The following is a 17,763-nucleotide window of genomic DNA, read 5'->3' as shown; positions in this document are numbered from 1 at the left end:
GTCAAGCCACTGCTAAGAGCCTAGGCTAGTTGACATATGGCTGAAGTATCAGCGGCTAAGGGTAAATCGAAGCAGGGATAGGGTCAATCCAGTTAGCTTTGTCTCCTCGGAAAGGCGAATGACCGAGGAACAGTGCGAAATGGCCGTAAGCTGGAGCAAGCGTCTTATGTCTTACAAGTATTGTTTTTCAGAGAATGAAATGCGATGTTTATAAACACAATAAACACCGAAACAAGAGGTCTTGTTCCTGGAGGCAGGGGCTGCTCAATGCCACTGACCAGTGAGTTGTCGAGTCAACGAAGTCGACAACCTGATTGGTGCTCCACCTAGGCGCGACGGCCCAGCCCTATTCCCAGCACCCGTGAGCTCTTCTTCAAATTCAATGGAAGACCCAAGTTTTATCACGTGACCAGATGACTAAAATAGAAGCCTCAGGCAGTAATCACGTGAAAGCTGAGCCGATCAAGAAACGGAAACGGAACAGGTGCATGGTGCAGCCGCTAACGGGCCGCCCCTCGCCAGATGGTGACTGGAATTTTCCATAGGCTAGATAACATAGGCTAGTGCAAACTTGCAAACGCAGCAAGCAGTGCCAATCAGAAGGACGATAGCGGCAGGGAAGCCAATCATAATGCTTTCGTGATGCCAAGACACGGTTGAATTTTTTGATTACCCCTCGCTTGTATGATATCGCTTCTCAGGGTCCGCAAATTACGTCATTTGTCGATTGAATTTTAAGCGAATCCAGTCATTCAATTTCAACATCTGCACTTCTTCTGCAATTGCGATATCAAGTGGGTTGTAACTTGTAAACGGGGTATTTCCATTACCATTCACAGATAAGTAGTTGGCCAAGATGGCCTCAGAAAATCGAGGGGCCTGGTTCTGGGAACCCCACGCCGGGCATGCTTCCGAGCCGGTTACCCTTTACGTCGCCAACATGATGGCGCGAGGCATGATGGTTCCGGTGGGGTGATAAGGGAAGAGTTGTTGGTCGTTCCTGGGAGCAGAAGAAGTATTTAATCATCGCAGTCCCATGTTTCCCGCCTCTTGAATCTCAAGGGGAGCCATATTGTAAAATCTTCTTTGCCTTGCATTTTCGCGAGTCTTTCGGGGTCTGAGTCACCATGTCCGGCAAGCTTGCTATCACCGATCTCGTCCCTCTCCCCAATTCGACGGTCCAAATCCCTCGTCTTGGATTTGGCGTTTATCGAGCCGTAGGCGACAAATGCGTGGAAGCAACAAAGACCGCCCTCAAAGTGGGATATCGGCACATCGACTCGGCGCAATTTTACGGAAATGAAGCCGAAGTTGGGCGAGCAGTGCGGGAATCGGGCCTTCCACGGAATGAGGTGTTTATCACCACCAAGATCATGACCCCTGCAGGCTCGCCAGACGCCACCTACCGAAAGTTGGTTGAGAGTGTGGACAAGATTGCAGGGAAAGATGGCTACGTCGATCTGTTCCTGATCCACAGCTCGAAGTCGGGAGAGAGTGGTCGCAAGGAACTGTGGCAGGCGCTCGAGAGATTGCTGGAAGAAGGGCGTACCCGTAGCATTGGAGTCAGCAATTACGGAGTGAAGCATATTGAGGAAATGAAAGCTTACGCCAAAGTATGGCCGCCGCATGTTAACCAAATCGAAGTAAGTGACGTCTGTAATACGACCAACCGGAGCATATGATGCTGACGGAGTCACCTAATAGCTCCACCCATGGTGCCAGCAGCGGGTTATCGACAAGTACTGCAAGGAACATGGAATTGTGGTCGAAGCATACTCGCCGCTAGTGCGCAACTACAAGGCCAATGATCCAACGTTGGTGGCGATTGCTCAGAAGTATGGGAAAACAACTGCTCAGATTCTAGTCCGATATGCTCTGCAGAAGGGATGGGTGCCTCTTCCAAAGAGCGAAAACCCAGAGCGGATTGCCGCGAATGCGGATGTATACGATTTTGAGATTACCAGTGACGACATGACCGTCTTGGATAATCTTGATCAGGGAGCGGCGGGTGCGATCGTTGAAGCGGTTGTCAATGAGTAAAGCCGACAATCAGACCAGTCCACTCTGGATACTTGCGCAATCTCAGGCCACCTTCGAAACCTGCTGAATTCATCTCCCGAGCAGGAAGGCATTGACGGATTGAAGGGTTGCTCTGGACGGATTCGCATCAGGCTTGGAGGTGGTGATCCAAGTAAGGCGCTGTCTTATCGACTGCTTGTTCAGTGGAACTTCAGGCTGTGGGCCAACCAGTTGTCCTATCGCTCCTGTAAGCGAGCATGCTGGTTGAATATAAAAACACAATCAACGTACCGTTGTCATTGTAGTATAAGCAGATGATCGTAAGCAATGTTCCCACAGATAGATCTCTCCCAGTCTCGCATACTACGAACAATGATCGTGAAGGGTGTGGTAAAAGATGCTTGTCCACAAACGACTTGACTTTGTCCAGTGCGATCCGCAAGTCCCGACTACCCAGCTTGGAGGAGCCGCATCCTAAGTTAAGCCTCGTCGGAGGATCGCCATCTTCTGCAGGTCGATCATTGCAAGAGATGACAAGGTCGTAGACCCCTGCTAAGCTGGACAACGCATCACTACAGCCAATGTATAAATTTGAAGTAGGGCGGATGAGAGTAGCCTGCGTGCTCGCATCCGATTTACCATGTTCACGCATGAGAGCATTGATCAATTCTGGTAAATCGCTCTCTTCCGTGGACAAGAGTAGATCTCTGTTCCTCCAGAATACAGAGGGGGTCAAGCCATGCGACCATCCCTCGCTGTCATCCCCCGCGCCTTGAATGTACCCGCCCTCGGAGATTTCGGCTCCATGAACTCGCTTAGAGGCAGAGCACAGAACAAAAAGCTGGTAGTCATTTCCTTTTTCGGCGTCAGCTGGATGGAAATAACTCTGATTAGCCCAAGCAATTTTTATCGGTTTTCCCAGGGCTTTTTTCAGTTCTCCAAGATCTAGCTTAAGGTCCTAGCCACGATTTTACATCAGTGTCTCCTCGTAACGAAGAATCGATCTCCGTGACTTTCTACCTTGAACGCTTCCACAAACCCGTCAATTCGTTGTTCGATCTGCGACTCTTCGGAAGACCCTAAGTAATCTGGCGGGAATTGAACAGCATGAAACGCAGACTCAGACGGGAACAATGCGCGATTTAGCACCGCGCACCAGATCGGGATGGTTTTCGACAGAGCATCGGGCATTACTGCGGCATGTCAGCTAATATTTCCAAATGTAACGTACATCGGTAAAAAAGGTGCAAAGTAGGCACAGACATTTACCCCGACGAGTCGAGTCCACAATTACACACCTATAGCCAGTGAGCCATTAATCACGTTGGTGCAGAGCGGAAAAAGGGTATGAATCTCCACTCACCCGCCATGTTCCTGCGCAACCGGGAGAACCTGAAGGTTGAGTCTGCGGGTACTGAACTTCCACTCACCGGTGTGGCCATCGGTGCTTTTGAAGTAGACGCTGCACGCTTTCCGGTCCGGGTTGATATACCAGCTGCCACAACGCTCGTTGGCAACCAAAGGAAGACCATAGTATTCGGATACATATTCCACAAAGCGAGCATCAGCGTCAATCGATCGTAATCGATTTGTCACAGACAGCGCTGAGCGTCGCAACGAGGACAGAGTTTGAGAGACCGAAAACGCTGCTGAGGGGAAGTGGAGTGACTCAACGGAGACTGGAAAAGAATTATCTGAAGCCATGGCTGCCCACAACAGAAAAGGACACAACTCGGATACAAGTCCACTGATCGCCCTTCACATGTTCGGAAGTTTGTGCTTGGTGAACCGCGACGGAGAATGTGACTTGCATGGTTGGCGGGATTCTCAATTGTGATTGGCTAGGTTGTCGATCCCCGCGTTGAGATAAGAACGAAGTGGTAATGCAAATACGAATCAAAACATACAAGTACCGAAATATTACCACTCTAAAACGCGCAATATGTGCTTCTGGTGGACTAATAATTTCGAAAATACGAATGGTTATCGATTCGACCTTACCTTTTATGAAATCGAAGAACCTTCGCGAGTCATATTCAGCCAATCAAACACAATCCATTGGTAACTTTGGGAGTTCGATGACGTCGACCACAGCAGTTAGCGACTCCTATGTTCAGTTCTCAGGCCATACTCCACGCCATGATCGCTGAGCACTTTCAGCCTCTCGTTGAAAATTGAAGCAGCGATGGACATCTGGCCGTAAGTGAACCAAGGTGTGAGGGTTTTTTTTTTTTTTTTTTTTTACCATGAGAGAACCTGAGGATCACCCATGCCAAATTTGCTGACCGGTGCGGCAGCATTCAAGGGGTTGTTCTGGGGTCCAAAGCCAATTACATGGTTTCACGATGAAGGAGAGAGCCCTCTATTGGCCCAAGAAAAGGTTCACGAAATTCCTGACCTTGCGGGTTTTCTAACCGGAGAAAATGCCTCCGTTGTTTGGCACGTTATTGTAGCACCAAACAGGCCAAGATTGATTCCGTGCCCCGCCGAAGAGTGAAGTTCTGAATCTTCGCCACTTAGGGTTCGCCGAATGAACAAAGGGGGATCCGAGCGGGAAGTCACCAGTAAAACGAGAGGAGGTGAAGGATTAACATCGGAGAGAAACATAGGATTGGATAACAATGGCTACCTCAAAGTATTTAAGAACTCTTGGACCGAGGCCGCCCTGGCCTTTTCAGCTGTAATTTTTTTCTCCTTCCATTTCCTCCCCAATTATCGCATCCTGACATCACACTCCCTCTCAACCGTGTTGAGGAATTGATTGAGGCCGCAAGCGGACAATTTTCCTCTTTTGTTTCTGTCAACTGGTCTGAGATCACTGCAACCATGCCGAAGGTATGCCTACTCCATTTATTCCTTTTGGCCATGTGTGGAGGACGAACCCCGCGCTAATCGTCGATGACATGTAGATCACTCAGTTGCTGTTCGACTGCGACAACACCCTCGTCATGTCCGAGGAGTTGGCCTTTGAGGCATGCGCAGACGTCGCCAACGAGATTCTTGCCAAACATGACATCACGGATCGCTACACGGGCGAGCAATTGATCCAAGACTTTGTCGGCCAGAACTTCCGCGGCATGATGGTTTCGCTCCAGGCCAAGTACGGCTTCGAGATGACCAAGGAAGAGTTCGACCACTACGTCAAGGAAGAAGAGAACCAGGTGATCGCCAAGCTCGAGGCCAAGGGTGAGCCGTGCGTCGGCGTCAACGAGGAGCTGGAGACGCTGTATCGCGAGGGTAAATATGACTTGGCCGTGGTGTCCTCGTCTGCTCTTCGCCGCGTTCGTGCCTCGATCAAGAAAGTCGGTCAGGACAAGTACTTCAAACCCGACCATATCTTCAGTGCGGCTACCTCGTTGCCCACGCCGACATCCAAGCCCGACCCGGCCATCTACCTGTACGCTCTGGAACGTTTGGGCAAGAAGCCTGAGGAGTGCGTTGCCATTGAAGACAGCCGCAGCGGTGCCCTCAGTGCCATTCGTGCTGGCATTCCGGTGATTGCCTACGTCGGTAGCTACCATGGTGACGAAAAGCGTGCCGAGATGGCCAAGAAACTGCTCGATCTCGGCTCGAAGGTCGTCATGAAAGACTGGACGGAATTCCAGTCGTGCCTCAAGCAGATTGAGACCGAGTCGTATTAAGTGTCTCTAAGCTTTCTGTTCGGCTGACGCCACGTCTGTTTCGATGAGCATTACCGCGCGCTCCGGTTGGGCGCCCGGTATGCGGATATGGATGCTTCTTTGTTTTCTTTGACCGCTTATGCGCCTTGAAGGCGCCTTTCCCATATGATGAGCATTTTATAGATCACGACTGCATGACTATTGCTGCCACGCAATGAACCCACCAGAGGTGTTTCATTCCAGAGGCCGGATAACAGATCCTGTACCACGCTTCTGAGGTCTACAGCGATAGAGAAACTCAACCAACATTCCGGGGGATAGAGAAATGGAAATAGAGTTTAACGGCAAATTGCGGTCAACCCTTCGAGTTAACATTGAACACGATCTAGCAGTGCATTTAATTGCACCGGGGGCACTCCGAACGCGCATCCGCGGTGTAGAGCATAGAGTTTGATACTATGCACTGCCATGCAACGTGAGCTGGTTCAAAACGCCACCATATCTGTGACATGCATGGCCATCCCAATGTAGGCATTTGTCTTGCATTAGTTGACCGGGGACAGTCATAACCAAGCGATGTAAGCAGGGGTGCTTTCAGCCGCTCAGAGTTGCTGCCCGAGGAGCCTTATGTATGTTTCCAGTTGCCCAAAAAATTTAAAAAAAAAAAAAAATAAAAAAAAAAAAAGGTGAGCTCAGCAAGAGAGAAGGAAAATGGCCGAGTGTTTACTACCCGTTGGATTACGGCCTTTGTGCTCCATAGCCGAGTGCAGAAATACGAGCAAGTGCTAGTGAGTTAGTACGCTTGCTTTTTGCCTCAATGCAATTGAAACAGAACGAAAAATTGGTCATTGCAGCACTCGGGATATTACTTGACTGGAAAATGGGGATCCTGGCCCCTGGGATGTTTCATTTTCGTGCGCCATAAGAGTCGTGGGAGCCGACGGATCAAAATGCGGGTGGAACGTGGGATGGGATCGAGGGGCAAAGTGCTTATCTTATCAATATTCCGATAAGATAAGGGTTCAACCCCACTTGCTGACATCACGAGCGGTTGGAAGTTCGTTCCTGAGATGGGAGGTCCAAACCATTTCGAGGCATCGAATACGAAACATTTGTAGTCAATTGCAGTCGGCATCTAAAAAGGGTCTGGAGAAATCCGCCGAATTTTCTGTTCGATACGAGCTTGACTTCGCGTACGCTTAGTTGGTGGGATTAGATATCCCTCTAGTGGTGGAATTGTCAAAATGGCACCAGAAGAATCGGCCACTCGCTCAGCACAAGCGTCTCAGATTGTGGAACAAGGGCCATTGGTAAGTCTATTCATTCATTCCGTGTCTAGTCAATCCACGAGTGCTGATTGTCGGTTGCCTGTGTAGGATCCTGCAGAGGCCAAATGGATCCGAATGGTCAAACTTACTTACACGGATCCCCTTGGCAAGAAGCGGATATGGGAGTCTGCAGAGCGACAGGTTAGTTATTTTCCCGTGTTGTCCATAACTACTATCGTTCAAACCGTATAACTAAACTAATGTTGTTCATTTTCAGACCCGTCCCAAAACGAGTCAAGTTGACGGCGTTGGAATTGTGGCCATCCTCAACACATCCAATGGCCCGGAGATTCTTCTTCAGAAACAGTACCGTCCGCCGGTCGACAAGGTGGTTATAGAACTACCTGCCGGTTTAATCGATGAGGGCGAGACGCCAGAGCAATGTGCTGTGCGGGAACTCAAGGAGGAGACGGGTTATGTTGGTGTTGTGGAGCAGACGAGCTCCATGATGTTTAACGGTAACCGCCGAAGCCCATCATAACACTTTTCTGTCATGGGACGGAATGCTAAAGAAGTAGTAGATCCCGGGTTTTGCAATACAAATCTCTATACGGTGCATGTCCGTGTCGACTTGAATCTGCCGGAAAACCAAAACCCGAAGCCGGAACTAGAAGATAATGAATTCATCGAATGCTTTACTGTTCCAGTCGCTTCTCTCCACGAGGAGACCAAAAAGCTGGAGGCGCAAGGATATGCGATCGACGCGCGAGTTGGTACTCTGGCCGAGGGGATTGAGTTGGCCCGGAAAATGAAATTATACACATAACGAGCTTCATTTGATGAGCGCATGCTGTGGAGATAGTAGATATATAATATATGGTACTACATTTTGTGAGGAGACACTCTTCATTACCCTCTGCTGAATCCTGGGGCTATGGTGCTGTTGGGGCTACGCGTCCGTAATCAAGTCTTGGTTTGGAACGCGTTGGCGCTATGGAGCTCCCCACACCAACCGAAACGTGCAAGCTTCAACTCCTCGCATGACGTCGGATATAACCCATGGGCTCAATAGCTTTAGTGAACCGACGCGCGCGACGTTTCCTTCAACATTTCCAATCTTTGCGCGCCACAATGGTGACATTTACCATACCGGCTGGCAGCAACGGCCAACCGAGCCCAGAGTTTACGGTGACTTCAACACAAGAGAATCTGACACGAGATCAGTTGCTGGGCTTTCCAGCATTCAACATTTGGTTGTCTACGCTGCAGCGCTCACTGGCTCGGCAGAGGAATCCGAATCATGCATTCCACAAGAAGCCATATTTTCTCCGTCGGATTGACATCCAGGCGGTTGATTACTTCGGGGGTGGACGATTGGGGTTTGTCAAAATGAAGGCGGACGTTTCCAATGATGTCGGTGAAAAGTTACCAGGGAGTGTTTTTCTTCGCGGAGGAAGCGTTGGAATATTGGTAAGTGCAGCCACTGATCAAGCAGGGTTCCAAGACACCTGTCTTGTAGACGCAACCTTTGCAGTTCATAATATATTGACGCGTTTTTTAGCTCGTTCTTCAGCCGAACGATGTTGATGAAGTTTCAGAGGAAGAAAATCATGTTATTATGACAGTTCAACCTCGAATCCCAGCTGGAAGTCTTGAATTCCTAGAGATTCCTGCCGGAATGTTGGACGACCAAGGCACGTTCGCCGGTGGTGCAGCAAAGGAAATCCAAGAAGAAACCGGGCTTGTAATCCCACAAGAAGAGCTAATCGACATGACTTCTCTTGCACTAGCGTCTTCGCAGCGTGACCAACAGGGACGTCACGAAGACGACCAGGAATGCCTTCAGAAAGGGGTGTACCCATCTCCCGGCGGCTGTGATGAGTTTATTCCACTGTTCCTCTGTAAAAAGCGGTTGCCCCGTGAGGAAATCAGGGCTCTGCAAGGACGCCTCACGGGCCTTCGAGATCATGGGGAGAAGATTACGTTAAAGATTGTTCCATTGAAAGACTTATGGAAGGTGGGTTTGAGGGACGGGAAAGCCCTGGCTGCCTGGGCATTATACAATGGATTGAAACAGGATGGCCTGATATAGATCATATGAAATAGTGATGAGCCTGGTATTGTACTTCAAGTAGGCCTTCTGGGCAAGTTTCTGGACACGTTGGGATCGTGTGTGCCTAATGGCGGACTGTTTTGCTATCTGTGCTTTGACTTTGAGACGAATCCGATTATTACTAGGCTATGAACAGCATGCTTCGTCGCCTCTGCCATACTATCCAAGCGGCACAAGTTCGTACCGTCAGAGATTTGGGATTTTCTATGCAGCATCATCATGGGGCTGCTTTCCTGATATTCTGATCCCACAGACAATGTTCTCTCCCCCGACTGCAACTTACCTACAAACATAAACTGCCTATTGCACATTTCTGTTCAGAACTCCTTTTTGTACGATCTTGATCAACCTGTTTGCCAATGTCCGTGAATGTTGAACTGTGAAGAAAATACCCTTTTCTGTCTATCTCGTTTCTCTCTCTTTCCTATAAATTCTCTTCTCGTCTTTTCCTGGTCGTTTCTTCCAACTCTTCTTCCTTTCTCGCACAAGAGTCTGACTTGCGTTGTAAAATCACAGGCATACACTTCTGTCTGAGAGACCTTTCAGTTGGGCTGCACATAACTGTCCCAGCAGTAGTTGTCTGGTCCATCTCCTTGGCCGCGTGTCTATTCCTGTGTCGTCATTTTACTGATTTAGGCGGGTTCCCACGCTTCTTAGCCTTTGTTCAGCTCACGGCGGCCCCGAGCAGTTGAATCACATTCAACGTCCAGCAGACAATCTGTGCTTGCCGAGAGCTTACGGGGGCCGCTGAACCCTATTATTCCTCACCTGGCTCAGAATACCTCTAAAAGCCATGCCTTACCGGCATCTTCCTCCCTACCCCTATGCCAACAGGGCGCCTCCCCCGCCGGCTCAGCAACCATATCAGGATCAGGGTCAGGATAAGTTGGCCTCGACATCTTTTGAGAAAGGCCATAGCTAACTATGAGACCAGTCCCTCCTCCACTTTACATTGACGGGGACTATGTTGTGTACCCGAATTTCCGTGTGCGTCTGACGCTGAGCACTGCTCCTGCCGACATGGCGCACCATGGGTGGAGAGCCGATCCTGCCACGGCCGGATTTTGGCAGTTCGTAAATGGAGAATTTCGTCCCGTTCTGGGCTACGTGGACCTAGAACCGATTGATCCGGCTTGGCCACTGCCTAACCAGGCGCTTCCAGCGAACCCATTCCCGCAGCAGCAGCAGGGCCATCAACCGGAGGACCTGGTAGATGTTGCCGGACTGGCCGGAAACGATCAGGAAGATGCCAACCAACTTGACAATGGCCCTCAGCCTCCGGCCGAGATACCGGTGCCGGCCGCGGAGCCTGGACAACCGCACGATCCAGCGGCGCCCCTAGCGAATACAGAAGATCCGGAAGCGGCAGATCACCAGCGCGAAAATGTACAGCAGAATGCGGCGAACAACGAGGCCCCCACGGCAGCTGGCCGCCCTGGTAATGGTAACGAAGCAGATCACGGTGGCGCGCGGGCCAATCAGGGCAACTTGAACGACGATGCCGCTGGGCCGAATCCTCAGACGACCAATGTTCGTGGGATTACACTTGAATGCAAGATCTGCTTCACCAAGACGGTGGACGTGGTCTGTCTGCCGTGTGGTCACGTCTGCATGTGCCGGTCGTGCGCGCCTATGGTGATGAGGGGCACACCGCCGCATATGAATCCAAATATCTGCCCCATCTGTCGTCGTCCGGTGAGTAGAATGGTAAGTTTGTCGTCCTATTATTCCTTTGTCCCGCGTGCACATGCTTATGTTTCGATAGCAAGTGGTCTACTTGACTTGAAACACCGCATATTATTACAGCGTGCGAGCATCGTCTTGCATCAGAATCGATCATGGAGCTGATCTACTACATGTATCTATTATTGCTTTGTATTTTTACTTGTGCCTGCATTTCGTGTGCGAGATGTTCCATTTCATGTTCATTCCCCTGACTGCTTCCCAATATTGCAGTTAGATTATTACTCATGCATTATTATTTGAAAAAAAAAATCAAAAGGATACTGTTCTCAGTATGAATATTATCGGTGCATGGTTATTACATGTCATGCTCATTGGACAGGCTATCTTTTACCTGTCCACCAAGAAGACGATCTCAGCTCGACATATCCTTGGGAGAGGAAATCTCTAATCCGATGTAGCTGATAAGTAGCACAGCATTCACGATTTTGGCTTAAGATGGCAGAGATGCCGGCGTGACTCCTTCATAAAAAGCCCTAATTTCCTAAATGGGCAATGGCTCAATCAGCCAGGCACCACGCCAGTGCCGGGCAATCGTGCACATGATTAGCGTTGGGGGCGAATGGTTTTCTAATCAAGTATCCGATCAATCTGATCGGCCATTAGAGCAATTTGATGGAATGAACAGATCGTCTCCATCCGAAGTAGGCGCTTCATGGATTGTTCAGGTTGTTCTCTGAAGATGCTTGATCCCTCGAGATGGTCTGGTAATGAAACTCCATTCTATAGTTACTCTGAATAAAATATAAAATCCACAGAATGGTGATTTGCGCCCTCTATTTCCGCTGGTACACCCCCATCATCCACGACCCTCGCAAAACAAGCAAACCATATGCCATGCCGATACTATCCCAAAGTACGTTGAGTTTGCTGCCGCTCACCTCGCGCCATCCCACGGGTACTTCTGCCACGGGGATGCGCGCGAATTCAGCGAGCATGAGCATCTCCACGTCGAAGATCCAGCCTTCGAGATGCATATAAGGAACGATATACGGCAGCGCCGTACGCGAAAAGAGCTTGAACCCACATTGGGTATCTTTGATCATAGCAGTCTTTGGAGGTGTCAAGAGCCAGAGGATAAAGTGGAACGAGTGCATCAGGAAATTTCGTAGTTTAGACCGCTCCAACAAGGTCAGCACGACGATTGGCTGATAAAAATGCTCCGAAACATACCTTGACTACAGCCTCGCTTCCAACCATGTGAGCCCTCGAGCCAACTGCGACGCCACGTCCCTCGCTGTCTTCGATCTCCTGGCACGCAGCCACCAGCTTTGACAGGTCGTCGAATTTACTCGCCCCATCGGCATCCGCAAAGACTACGTATTTGCCCCGGACATGCCGCATCCCATGAACAACTGCACCTCCTTTGCCCCGATTCTTGGCGAGTTTGATCACGCGGATGGAACCAGGAGGGATGCGGACTCCTTCTCGCGGCGTAGTATCCGAAGACCAAGGACCGGCATGGGCCTTTGGATGGGCCGACAGTTGGTGCTCACGCGCAAAGCTAAATGCTATCTCTTCCGTGCGGTCCGTAGAGCCGTCCGATACGATCAAGATCTCCCAACCTTTTTCCTTCGAAACGAACGGATCAATCGGGCGCGGCTTCTGCTTCCTCTGTGCCTGTAAGTCAACAGGCTTACCATTTGCGTGCGAGCTCCGCGCTTTGTCATTTGCCTTGTTTCCATACGCATGTTCCAGGAAGGTCACTGCTTCCTCTAGCATGCCCGCCAGGCGGCTTTCCTCATTGTACGCTGGGACCACGACAGACATGAACAGCTCCGCCGGCTCCGGCTTGAGACCATCCGGACTAGCGATTTTGAGTCGACGTCGCTCCTCTTCAAACGTGTCCTGCCAACATGGCAATGGGTGCGGCTCAGTTACCGAGCCATCCTTTGTGATTGTTCGGTACGTCTTTTCCTCAGCAAAGGGTTTTCGAGGGACAGGTGAAACTGCGGCTAGGATTATATATGCCTGGATTACAATAAGAGAGCACAAGTCAGCAATTGGCACCTGGAGAAGTGGTTCCGCAAGTAGGTAGGAACGCACCAACACATAGCATCCTACTGCCGATACCACGACCGACAGCAGCAGAACAGATATCGGAGCTGTGGTAATCAGACCGAGACATGTCGAGCATATCTCATTTATTAACGTTGGTGCCATTGTTGCACCGGTGCTCCGCGTTGCCTCGCGGAGAAGGGCGTCGGTAAACTGAACACGTTCCAACTCAGCGAATGGTGCCCATTGATCGAAGTCGCTGCCAAGCGTGTTTTTTGTCTTGCTCGTAACGGCGAAGGAAGACTGAACCGGGAGACTTGCAACGAATCTCCCTAAATAAATACTCCCCGTCCTTTGGAGTAAGTATGGCGTCAGGATTCATTTCAGATTTCCAGCCCCTATGGAGCTTGGATCGCCGCAGCCGCACTGCACCCCTGGATGATCGCTGGTACCTTTTGCCGAATAGAGTGAATTTGCATAGATCAACGCAGTACCTGTACCACACTATTCCTAATTTGCAAATTTCTTGAGAATACTTGCAGTACCCTGCGTGGGGCCCGAATCCGACCCCATATCAAATCAGGAACTTTTTCGCAACAGTTACTTGCAGAACCCATGACGACCCCACCAAATCTGTAAGTTAGTCGTCACCAGATAATTGCCGTACTGTCTTCCAGCCATATTGAGCCTGACCAAAAATATCAACGGACTCTAAGAAAGCACCGAAGTAATATACATCATTCAACCTCTAGCACGAGGCTGAACGGCACGAAAACCAAAATTAGCAACTAATTTGACTGTTCGATATTTATTATTCGCATACTTGCTTTTAGTTATTGGCATGCTCATATGGTCCGTCGGGCACAGCGATGGCTTGTTGAAAGCTACGGCTGGCCAATTTGAAACTCGATTAACAAACCGACCAATTGATCATCAGAGAAAAGCATCTCACGTATTACTCAATAAATGGAACATGTCAGAGTCGCTCTGCGGATTCATGCGGATTTCATTGGGCCCTGTGCACGCATGGCCTATCGCGGTTGTTGCAGAGAAGGACATCCCATCTGCCAGCAGTCATCCAGAGCCATACCCCCGTACGTAGTGAGCTCTGGCTTTCGCTGTCTCCCCCGCTCACTTCTCCGGATATGATTTGGGGGCTGCATCTTCCCCTCCCGCCCATCATCTTCCCAGGGTTATCAACAGGGTATCTATCCTATCGTCCGATCCGGAAAAGAATAATCCACGTCATCACCTGAGCTACAGGACCATAAGGCAGGAGACAGAAAGTGCACCGCTGTCCGAAATTGTTCCATTCATTTCAAAGTCTAATCGATGATGGCTGACTACAATAACAGAATTACTATACGATATAGAATGCAGCGCCAAACAAGGCGATTACGGTACCTTTACTTACTGAGCATAATTTGCAAAAAAAAGGAAAAAAAAAAAAAAAAAAAAAAACCCGGAACTTTTCAGACAGAGAAACAGAAGGCCAAACCCAAAAAGAATCTCAATCCCACCCACAGTCGTGAAAATATATATATACGGTTATAGTTCACAAGGGGACCACGTCAAGTGTTGCCGGTATATGCTGTCGGCCCAACGACTCCAGATTTCTGGCATATTCCGTAGGTCTGAACCCCCCAGCTTCGGCATTGTACGTGATCCAGCGTTCCAACTTTTCAGCTTAGCATGAGGCAATTTGTGGAGGAGCGACGAATAGAACTCACCTCTGCAATGCGGAGTCCTAACCATATGCACCGCCGTGCTCGTGTGATAATGAACGAGGGCATTTCAATATATCGGGCTTCCTCGTCGGGCATCTCCGTAAAAAAGTCCCCGGGGTAGTACAATCGACTCCACGAATAGCCTCGGATATAGAAATCCTCCGGCAGCTGTTTGTTGGTGCCGACCTCACCAGTAGGAAAATCCCCTCTTTCAAGCGGTTCTATGTCAGTCTCAAGCCGCAAGGCTAAGTTCAACTTGTCACAGAGCCGGCTCCATGGAACGTCCGCCTGCAAGTAGAGCATACTCTCGGGAACCAACGCAGCAGCCCAGAGAAACGCCAGGTATACATGAAATGCGGGCAATATGTGGCCGTTGCCGTTCTGGTTGAGGATGACCCTCAACGTAGTAAATGCCAGATATGACGCATAGGACACTACATGATCCGTATCTTGGAAGTTAACATCAAACCTCGTCTCATCCCGCCTCTCGATAGCTTTCTGACAATGCGGAGCCGTTTTCAGATATTCTCGAGCCTTGACGACTCGATCAGAATGAGAGAGGGTTTGAGCCATTTCTTCATCAAATAACTTTGGGATGCGCGCGTCGGTTTGACCAAAGTCGAAAATTGCGGCGGTCGAAATCAGACCGATTTGCGCTCCCTGATCCCTGAAATGAGCCCCCACTTGCCCGATGAATGAATCGAGATTCTGCAGGAAAAATCTAGCATTTGCAAGAAATGCCGAAACCAACCCCCTAGTAAACAAGATGCCATGCGCAGTAACAAACCTGATAAGTAGAGCTGGAAAGTGCTCTATCCGCGGCGGGCCCTCTGGACGCAGAAGAGGCCGGAAGAGGACAACCTGAATGCTGCTGCGAGCATTGGTAAACGGCTCGATGCTGACAAGCGACTTTGAATAATAAAACAATTGCTGCAGAACATTGGGACGGGAGAGCACTGCCAGGTGATGCTGAAGACGGCCTACTCCAGGATTTCTGTCGGCGGCCTGCATGTACCATGATCGAGACACGTTGCACCAAGTTCCACGATTCTGCGGGTTCTTCTCTTCAACTGCCATCCCGTATCTGGCCAGATCTCCTAAACACTCAAGCCAAGTGGCCTCCAGTGACGGCACGTTCTCCAACAAAAGGGTCATCATCGAATACGCGGCGTGAATAAACATAATCATATGCTCCAGCGAGTCCGGCAATCGGTTGCGCATCAGCTCCAAGGGTGCGTGAATTCCGTGCCGCCACATTCGCGCTGGCAGTGAAACCTGCTCCGGAAATTTCCTCACGGTCGCACTTGCGGCAGGGTGATTTGCTGCTAGAAACAAGTCGTAATGTTCGTTGAGCAGAGTCCGATGGAGTGCGCATAGAGTTTGCCACTGCGAGTTGGAGAGTTTTACCGAATTTTGAGACTGGTCGCGGACAACTTGAATACACTTTCTCTCCACCATCACGAGGCCGGCGTAGATACCGTGTACTTCATCCTGCACCACCTTGTCCGTGATTGCGGAGGCGAACGATCGGCGAGGGACGTTGGCGTCGGGCGGCGAATCCTGGTGATTAGGTGAATTTTCACGAGTATCGTGCCGCTGGACATCGTCGACGGAACTTGAAGCGGCTCGGGGAGATGTCGATCGGACGTCGGACCATTCTGAGCTTCTTTGCGCAATGTTGCTCAGGGCATCAGTGCTATGAGAGTCTCGTGGCCATCTGTGCCCTTGTAACGATATGTTGTGCTTGCTCTCCGGAGATGTATGGGATACATTGGCCATTGCTGTTGCGTCGAGGCCCTTGATTACCATACCCACGGAGTACTGGGCTTCTCCGTAATCTCAGTATTATCAAAAGCGTTTCAATCACGGCGCGGCTGCTTGGTTATCGTTCGGAAGAATGGTTGCTGCCGAAGACAGGGCCGTGGCCTGATAGGTCATTCGGAACTGCGAATCAGCTGATGGAAGTGACTGGAAAAAAAAACTATCAAGGATCAAAGCGCGGTTAGTATCGTGACTCATAAAGACAGTAATACTGATAGTGATGCCTAGAGCGGCTCATTCCTGCCGTTCAACGATAGTGAAAGCGAGAATCCCTAGACTTCTGCCTGCGGAGGCTACCAAGTAACTGTGGCGGCTGGTCATCGGGCGCGAGTAGGGGCCAGAAAGGAGATTGCCTCGTGCCCGATTTCACGCCCATCACGACAACCATCGTCTCGCGCTGAAGCAGAGACGCTGGGATTCGAAGCTCGTCTAAACGATGAACCGCAGCTGCCATGCCTAGGGTACTATATCTCTTCCATATCTTGGCTTCAAGAGGCCCACCAGAGTGATTTGAGATGCAGCCAGGGCATGCCGAATACAGTGTTCTGACGGGATCTTCGGGAACGAAGGGGAAGAAAATAGAAGGGAAAGAGAGGAGTACATACTGAGATTCTTTGAAAATAATCGGATCGTAGTCCTTTCGTCTTCCTCACCAACGTTGCGCACCTGAATCACGTGTCTCTGCCGGAGAGGGCTAGGAAAAAGAACCACCGGTGACTAAATTCCTCTCAATCCACTCCGGTTGGTGAGCGCGAAGAATTGTCGCACTCTGTCCCTGGATATCACGGTTGACCGTTTGTATATATAGTCATGCTAATAATGAATGACAAATAACAGTGTCTTCTGCGTCGATGCGGGAACTCTGGAGGGCTGGAAAGCGAACTGTAGGGTTGCCTTAGGCGGATGGTTCGCAGCTTTGAGCCTCCGGAACTAGTTCCCAAAAATTCCTCCATGATGCGTCGGCACAAATATTTTCACAATATACAGTAATAACAGTAACACAACATCCGTCGTCGTGCTCAGGTCAGAAATTGCCACTGAAAATCATTGCTTTTACTTTTACATCGACCTGATACTCGTATTGGGCAATCTCCTCTGTGGAATTCAAGATAATGCGGGAACGGGGTACCTTCAGGGTAGACAGCACCTTTGTGCGATTGCCAGGGGTTTTTTTTTTGGGCATGGCTCTAGGTAACGTAGCAGGCATCATCGACGAAGAGCGGACCATCAACAATGTCTTGCTCTAGAAGAGGAACCACATAGAGACGGACGATGGCGGCCATACTGGGAAGTCCTATCTTGTGGCAGATACACTCATAACGCCTACCTAATTCTGGGAATTGAGGCTTAAGCAGCTTGTTGGCCCGCTGCGGTGCCGCTCCTGCACATTACAGTATCTCCGTCTGACCGCCAAAGTCAGGGCAGAAGTTCGCTAGGACTTAGGAGTCGATAAA

The 17,763-nt window shown here is 50.0% G+C and overlaps 10 protein-coding genes across 10 annotated transcripts; 5 read left to right on the top strand and 5 right to left on the bottom strand.

Moving 5' to 3' along the window:
* Positions 1–1,127: 1,127 nt before the first annotated feature.
* On the top strand, positions 1,128–2,040 carry VTN49DRAFT_5030 (uncharacterized protein; the record flags this gene model as incomplete). The annotated part of the gene is made up of 2 exons (XM_069413043.1): positions 1,128–1,643; positions 1,705–2,040. 2 exons carry the CDS (start codon positions 1,128–1,130, stop codon positions 2,038–2,040), a joined length of 852 nt encoding a protein of 283 aa, XP_069266949.1.
* A 69-nt stretch (positions 2,041–2,109) lies between these two features.
* VTN49DRAFT_5029 (uncharacterized protein) lies at positions 2,110–3,723 on the bottom strand (the record flags this gene model as incomplete). The annotated part of the gene is made up of 5 exons (XM_069413041.1): positions 2,110–2,255; positions 2,311–2,977; positions 3,040–3,212; positions 3,283–3,317; positions 3,383–3,723. The coding sequence occupies 5 exons, from the start codon at positions 3,721–3,723 to the stop codon at positions 2,110–2,112; spliced, it is 1,362 nt and encodes a 453-aa protein (XP_069266948.1).
* A 1,122-nt stretch (positions 3,724–4,845) lies between these two features.
* Positions 4,846–5,660, top strand: VTN49DRAFT_5028 (uncharacterized protein; the record flags this gene model as incomplete). The annotated part of the gene is made up of 2 exons (XM_069413040.1): positions 4,846–4,854; positions 4,929–5,660. The coding sequence occupies 2 exons, from the start codon at positions 4,846–4,848 to the stop codon at positions 5,658–5,660; spliced, it is 741 nt and encodes a 246-aa protein (XP_069266947.1).
* Positions 5,661–5,666: 6 nt separating this feature from the next.
* VTN49DRAFT_5027 (uncharacterized protein) lies at positions 5,667–6,014 on the bottom strand (the record flags this gene model as incomplete). Its single annotated transcript, XM_069413039.1, has 3 exons — positions 5,667–5,784; positions 5,864–5,899; positions 5,947–6,014. 3 exons carry the CDS (start codon positions 6,012–6,014, stop codon positions 5,667–5,669), a joined length of 222 nt encoding a protein of 73 aa, XP_069266946.1.
* Positions 6,015–6,883: 869 nt separating this feature from the next.
* VTN49DRAFT_5026 (uncharacterized protein) lies at positions 6,884–7,733 on the top strand (the record flags this gene model as incomplete). The annotated part of the gene is made up of 4 exons (XM_069413038.1): positions 6,884–6,949; positions 7,016–7,108; positions 7,185–7,425; positions 7,489–7,733. 4 exons carry the CDS (start codon positions 6,884–6,886, stop codon positions 7,731–7,733), a joined length of 645 nt encoding a protein of 214 aa, XP_069266945.1.
* Positions 7,734–8,038: 305 nt separating this feature from the next.
* Positions 8,039–8,999, top strand: VTN49DRAFT_5025 (uncharacterized protein; the record flags this gene model as incomplete). The annotated part of the gene is made up of 2 exons (XM_069413037.1): positions 8,039–8,377; positions 8,469–8,999. 2 exons carry the CDS (start codon positions 8,039–8,041, stop codon positions 8,997–8,999), a joined length of 870 nt encoding a protein of 289 aa, XP_069266944.1.
* Positions 9,000–9,813: 814 nt separating this feature from the next.
* Positions 9,814–10,806, top strand: VTN49DRAFT_5024 (uncharacterized protein; the record flags this gene model as incomplete). The annotated part of the gene is made up of 3 exons (XM_069413036.1): positions 9,814–9,895; positions 9,955–10,727; positions 10,786–10,806. The coding sequence occupies 3 exons, from the start codon at positions 9,814–9,816 to the stop codon at positions 10,804–10,806; spliced, it is 876 nt and encodes a 291-aa protein (XP_069266943.1).
* A 733-nt stretch (positions 10,807–11,539) lies between these two features.
* Positions 11,540–12,926, bottom strand: VTN49DRAFT_5023 (uncharacterized protein; the record flags this gene model as incomplete). The annotated part of the gene is made up of 3 exons (XM_069413035.1): positions 11,540–11,884; positions 11,937–12,734; positions 12,810–12,926. 3 exons carry the CDS (start codon positions 12,924–12,926, stop codon positions 11,540–11,542), a joined length of 1,260 nt encoding a protein of 419 aa, XP_069266942.1.
* A 1,390-nt stretch (positions 12,927–14,316) lies between these two features.
* Positions 14,317–16,297, bottom strand: VTN49DRAFT_5022 (uncharacterized protein; the record flags this gene model as incomplete). Its single annotated transcript, XM_069413034.1, has 2 exons — positions 14,317–14,439; positions 14,492–16,297. The coding sequence occupies 2 exons, from the start codon at positions 16,295–16,297 to the stop codon at positions 14,317–14,319; spliced, it is 1,929 nt and encodes a 642-aa protein (XP_069266941.1).
* Positions 16,298–16,351: 54 nt separating this feature from the next.
* On the bottom strand, positions 16,352–17,492 carry VTN49DRAFT_5021 (uncharacterized protein; the record flags this gene model as incomplete). Its single annotated transcript, XM_069413033.1, has 3 exons — positions 16,352–16,469; positions 16,915–16,953; positions 17,386–17,492. The coding sequence occupies 3 exons, from the start codon at positions 17,490–17,492 to the stop codon at positions 16,352–16,354; spliced, it is 264 nt and encodes an 87-aa protein (XP_069266940.1).
* Positions 17,493–17,763: the final 271 nt, after the last annotated feature.

The sequence above is a fragment of the Thermomyces lanuginosus genome (assembly GCF_041956635.1).
Source record: "Thermomyces lanuginosus strain ATCC 200065 unplaced genomic scaffold VTN49scaffold_32, whole genome shotgun sequence".
Classification (NCBI taxonomy): Eukaryota; Fungi; Ascomycota; class Eurotiomycetes; order Eurotiales; family Trichocomaceae; genus Thermomyces; species Thermomyces lanuginosus.
Note: the sequence above shows the minus strand (reverse complement) of the source record. Positions and strands in the feature narration are given on the sequence as shown.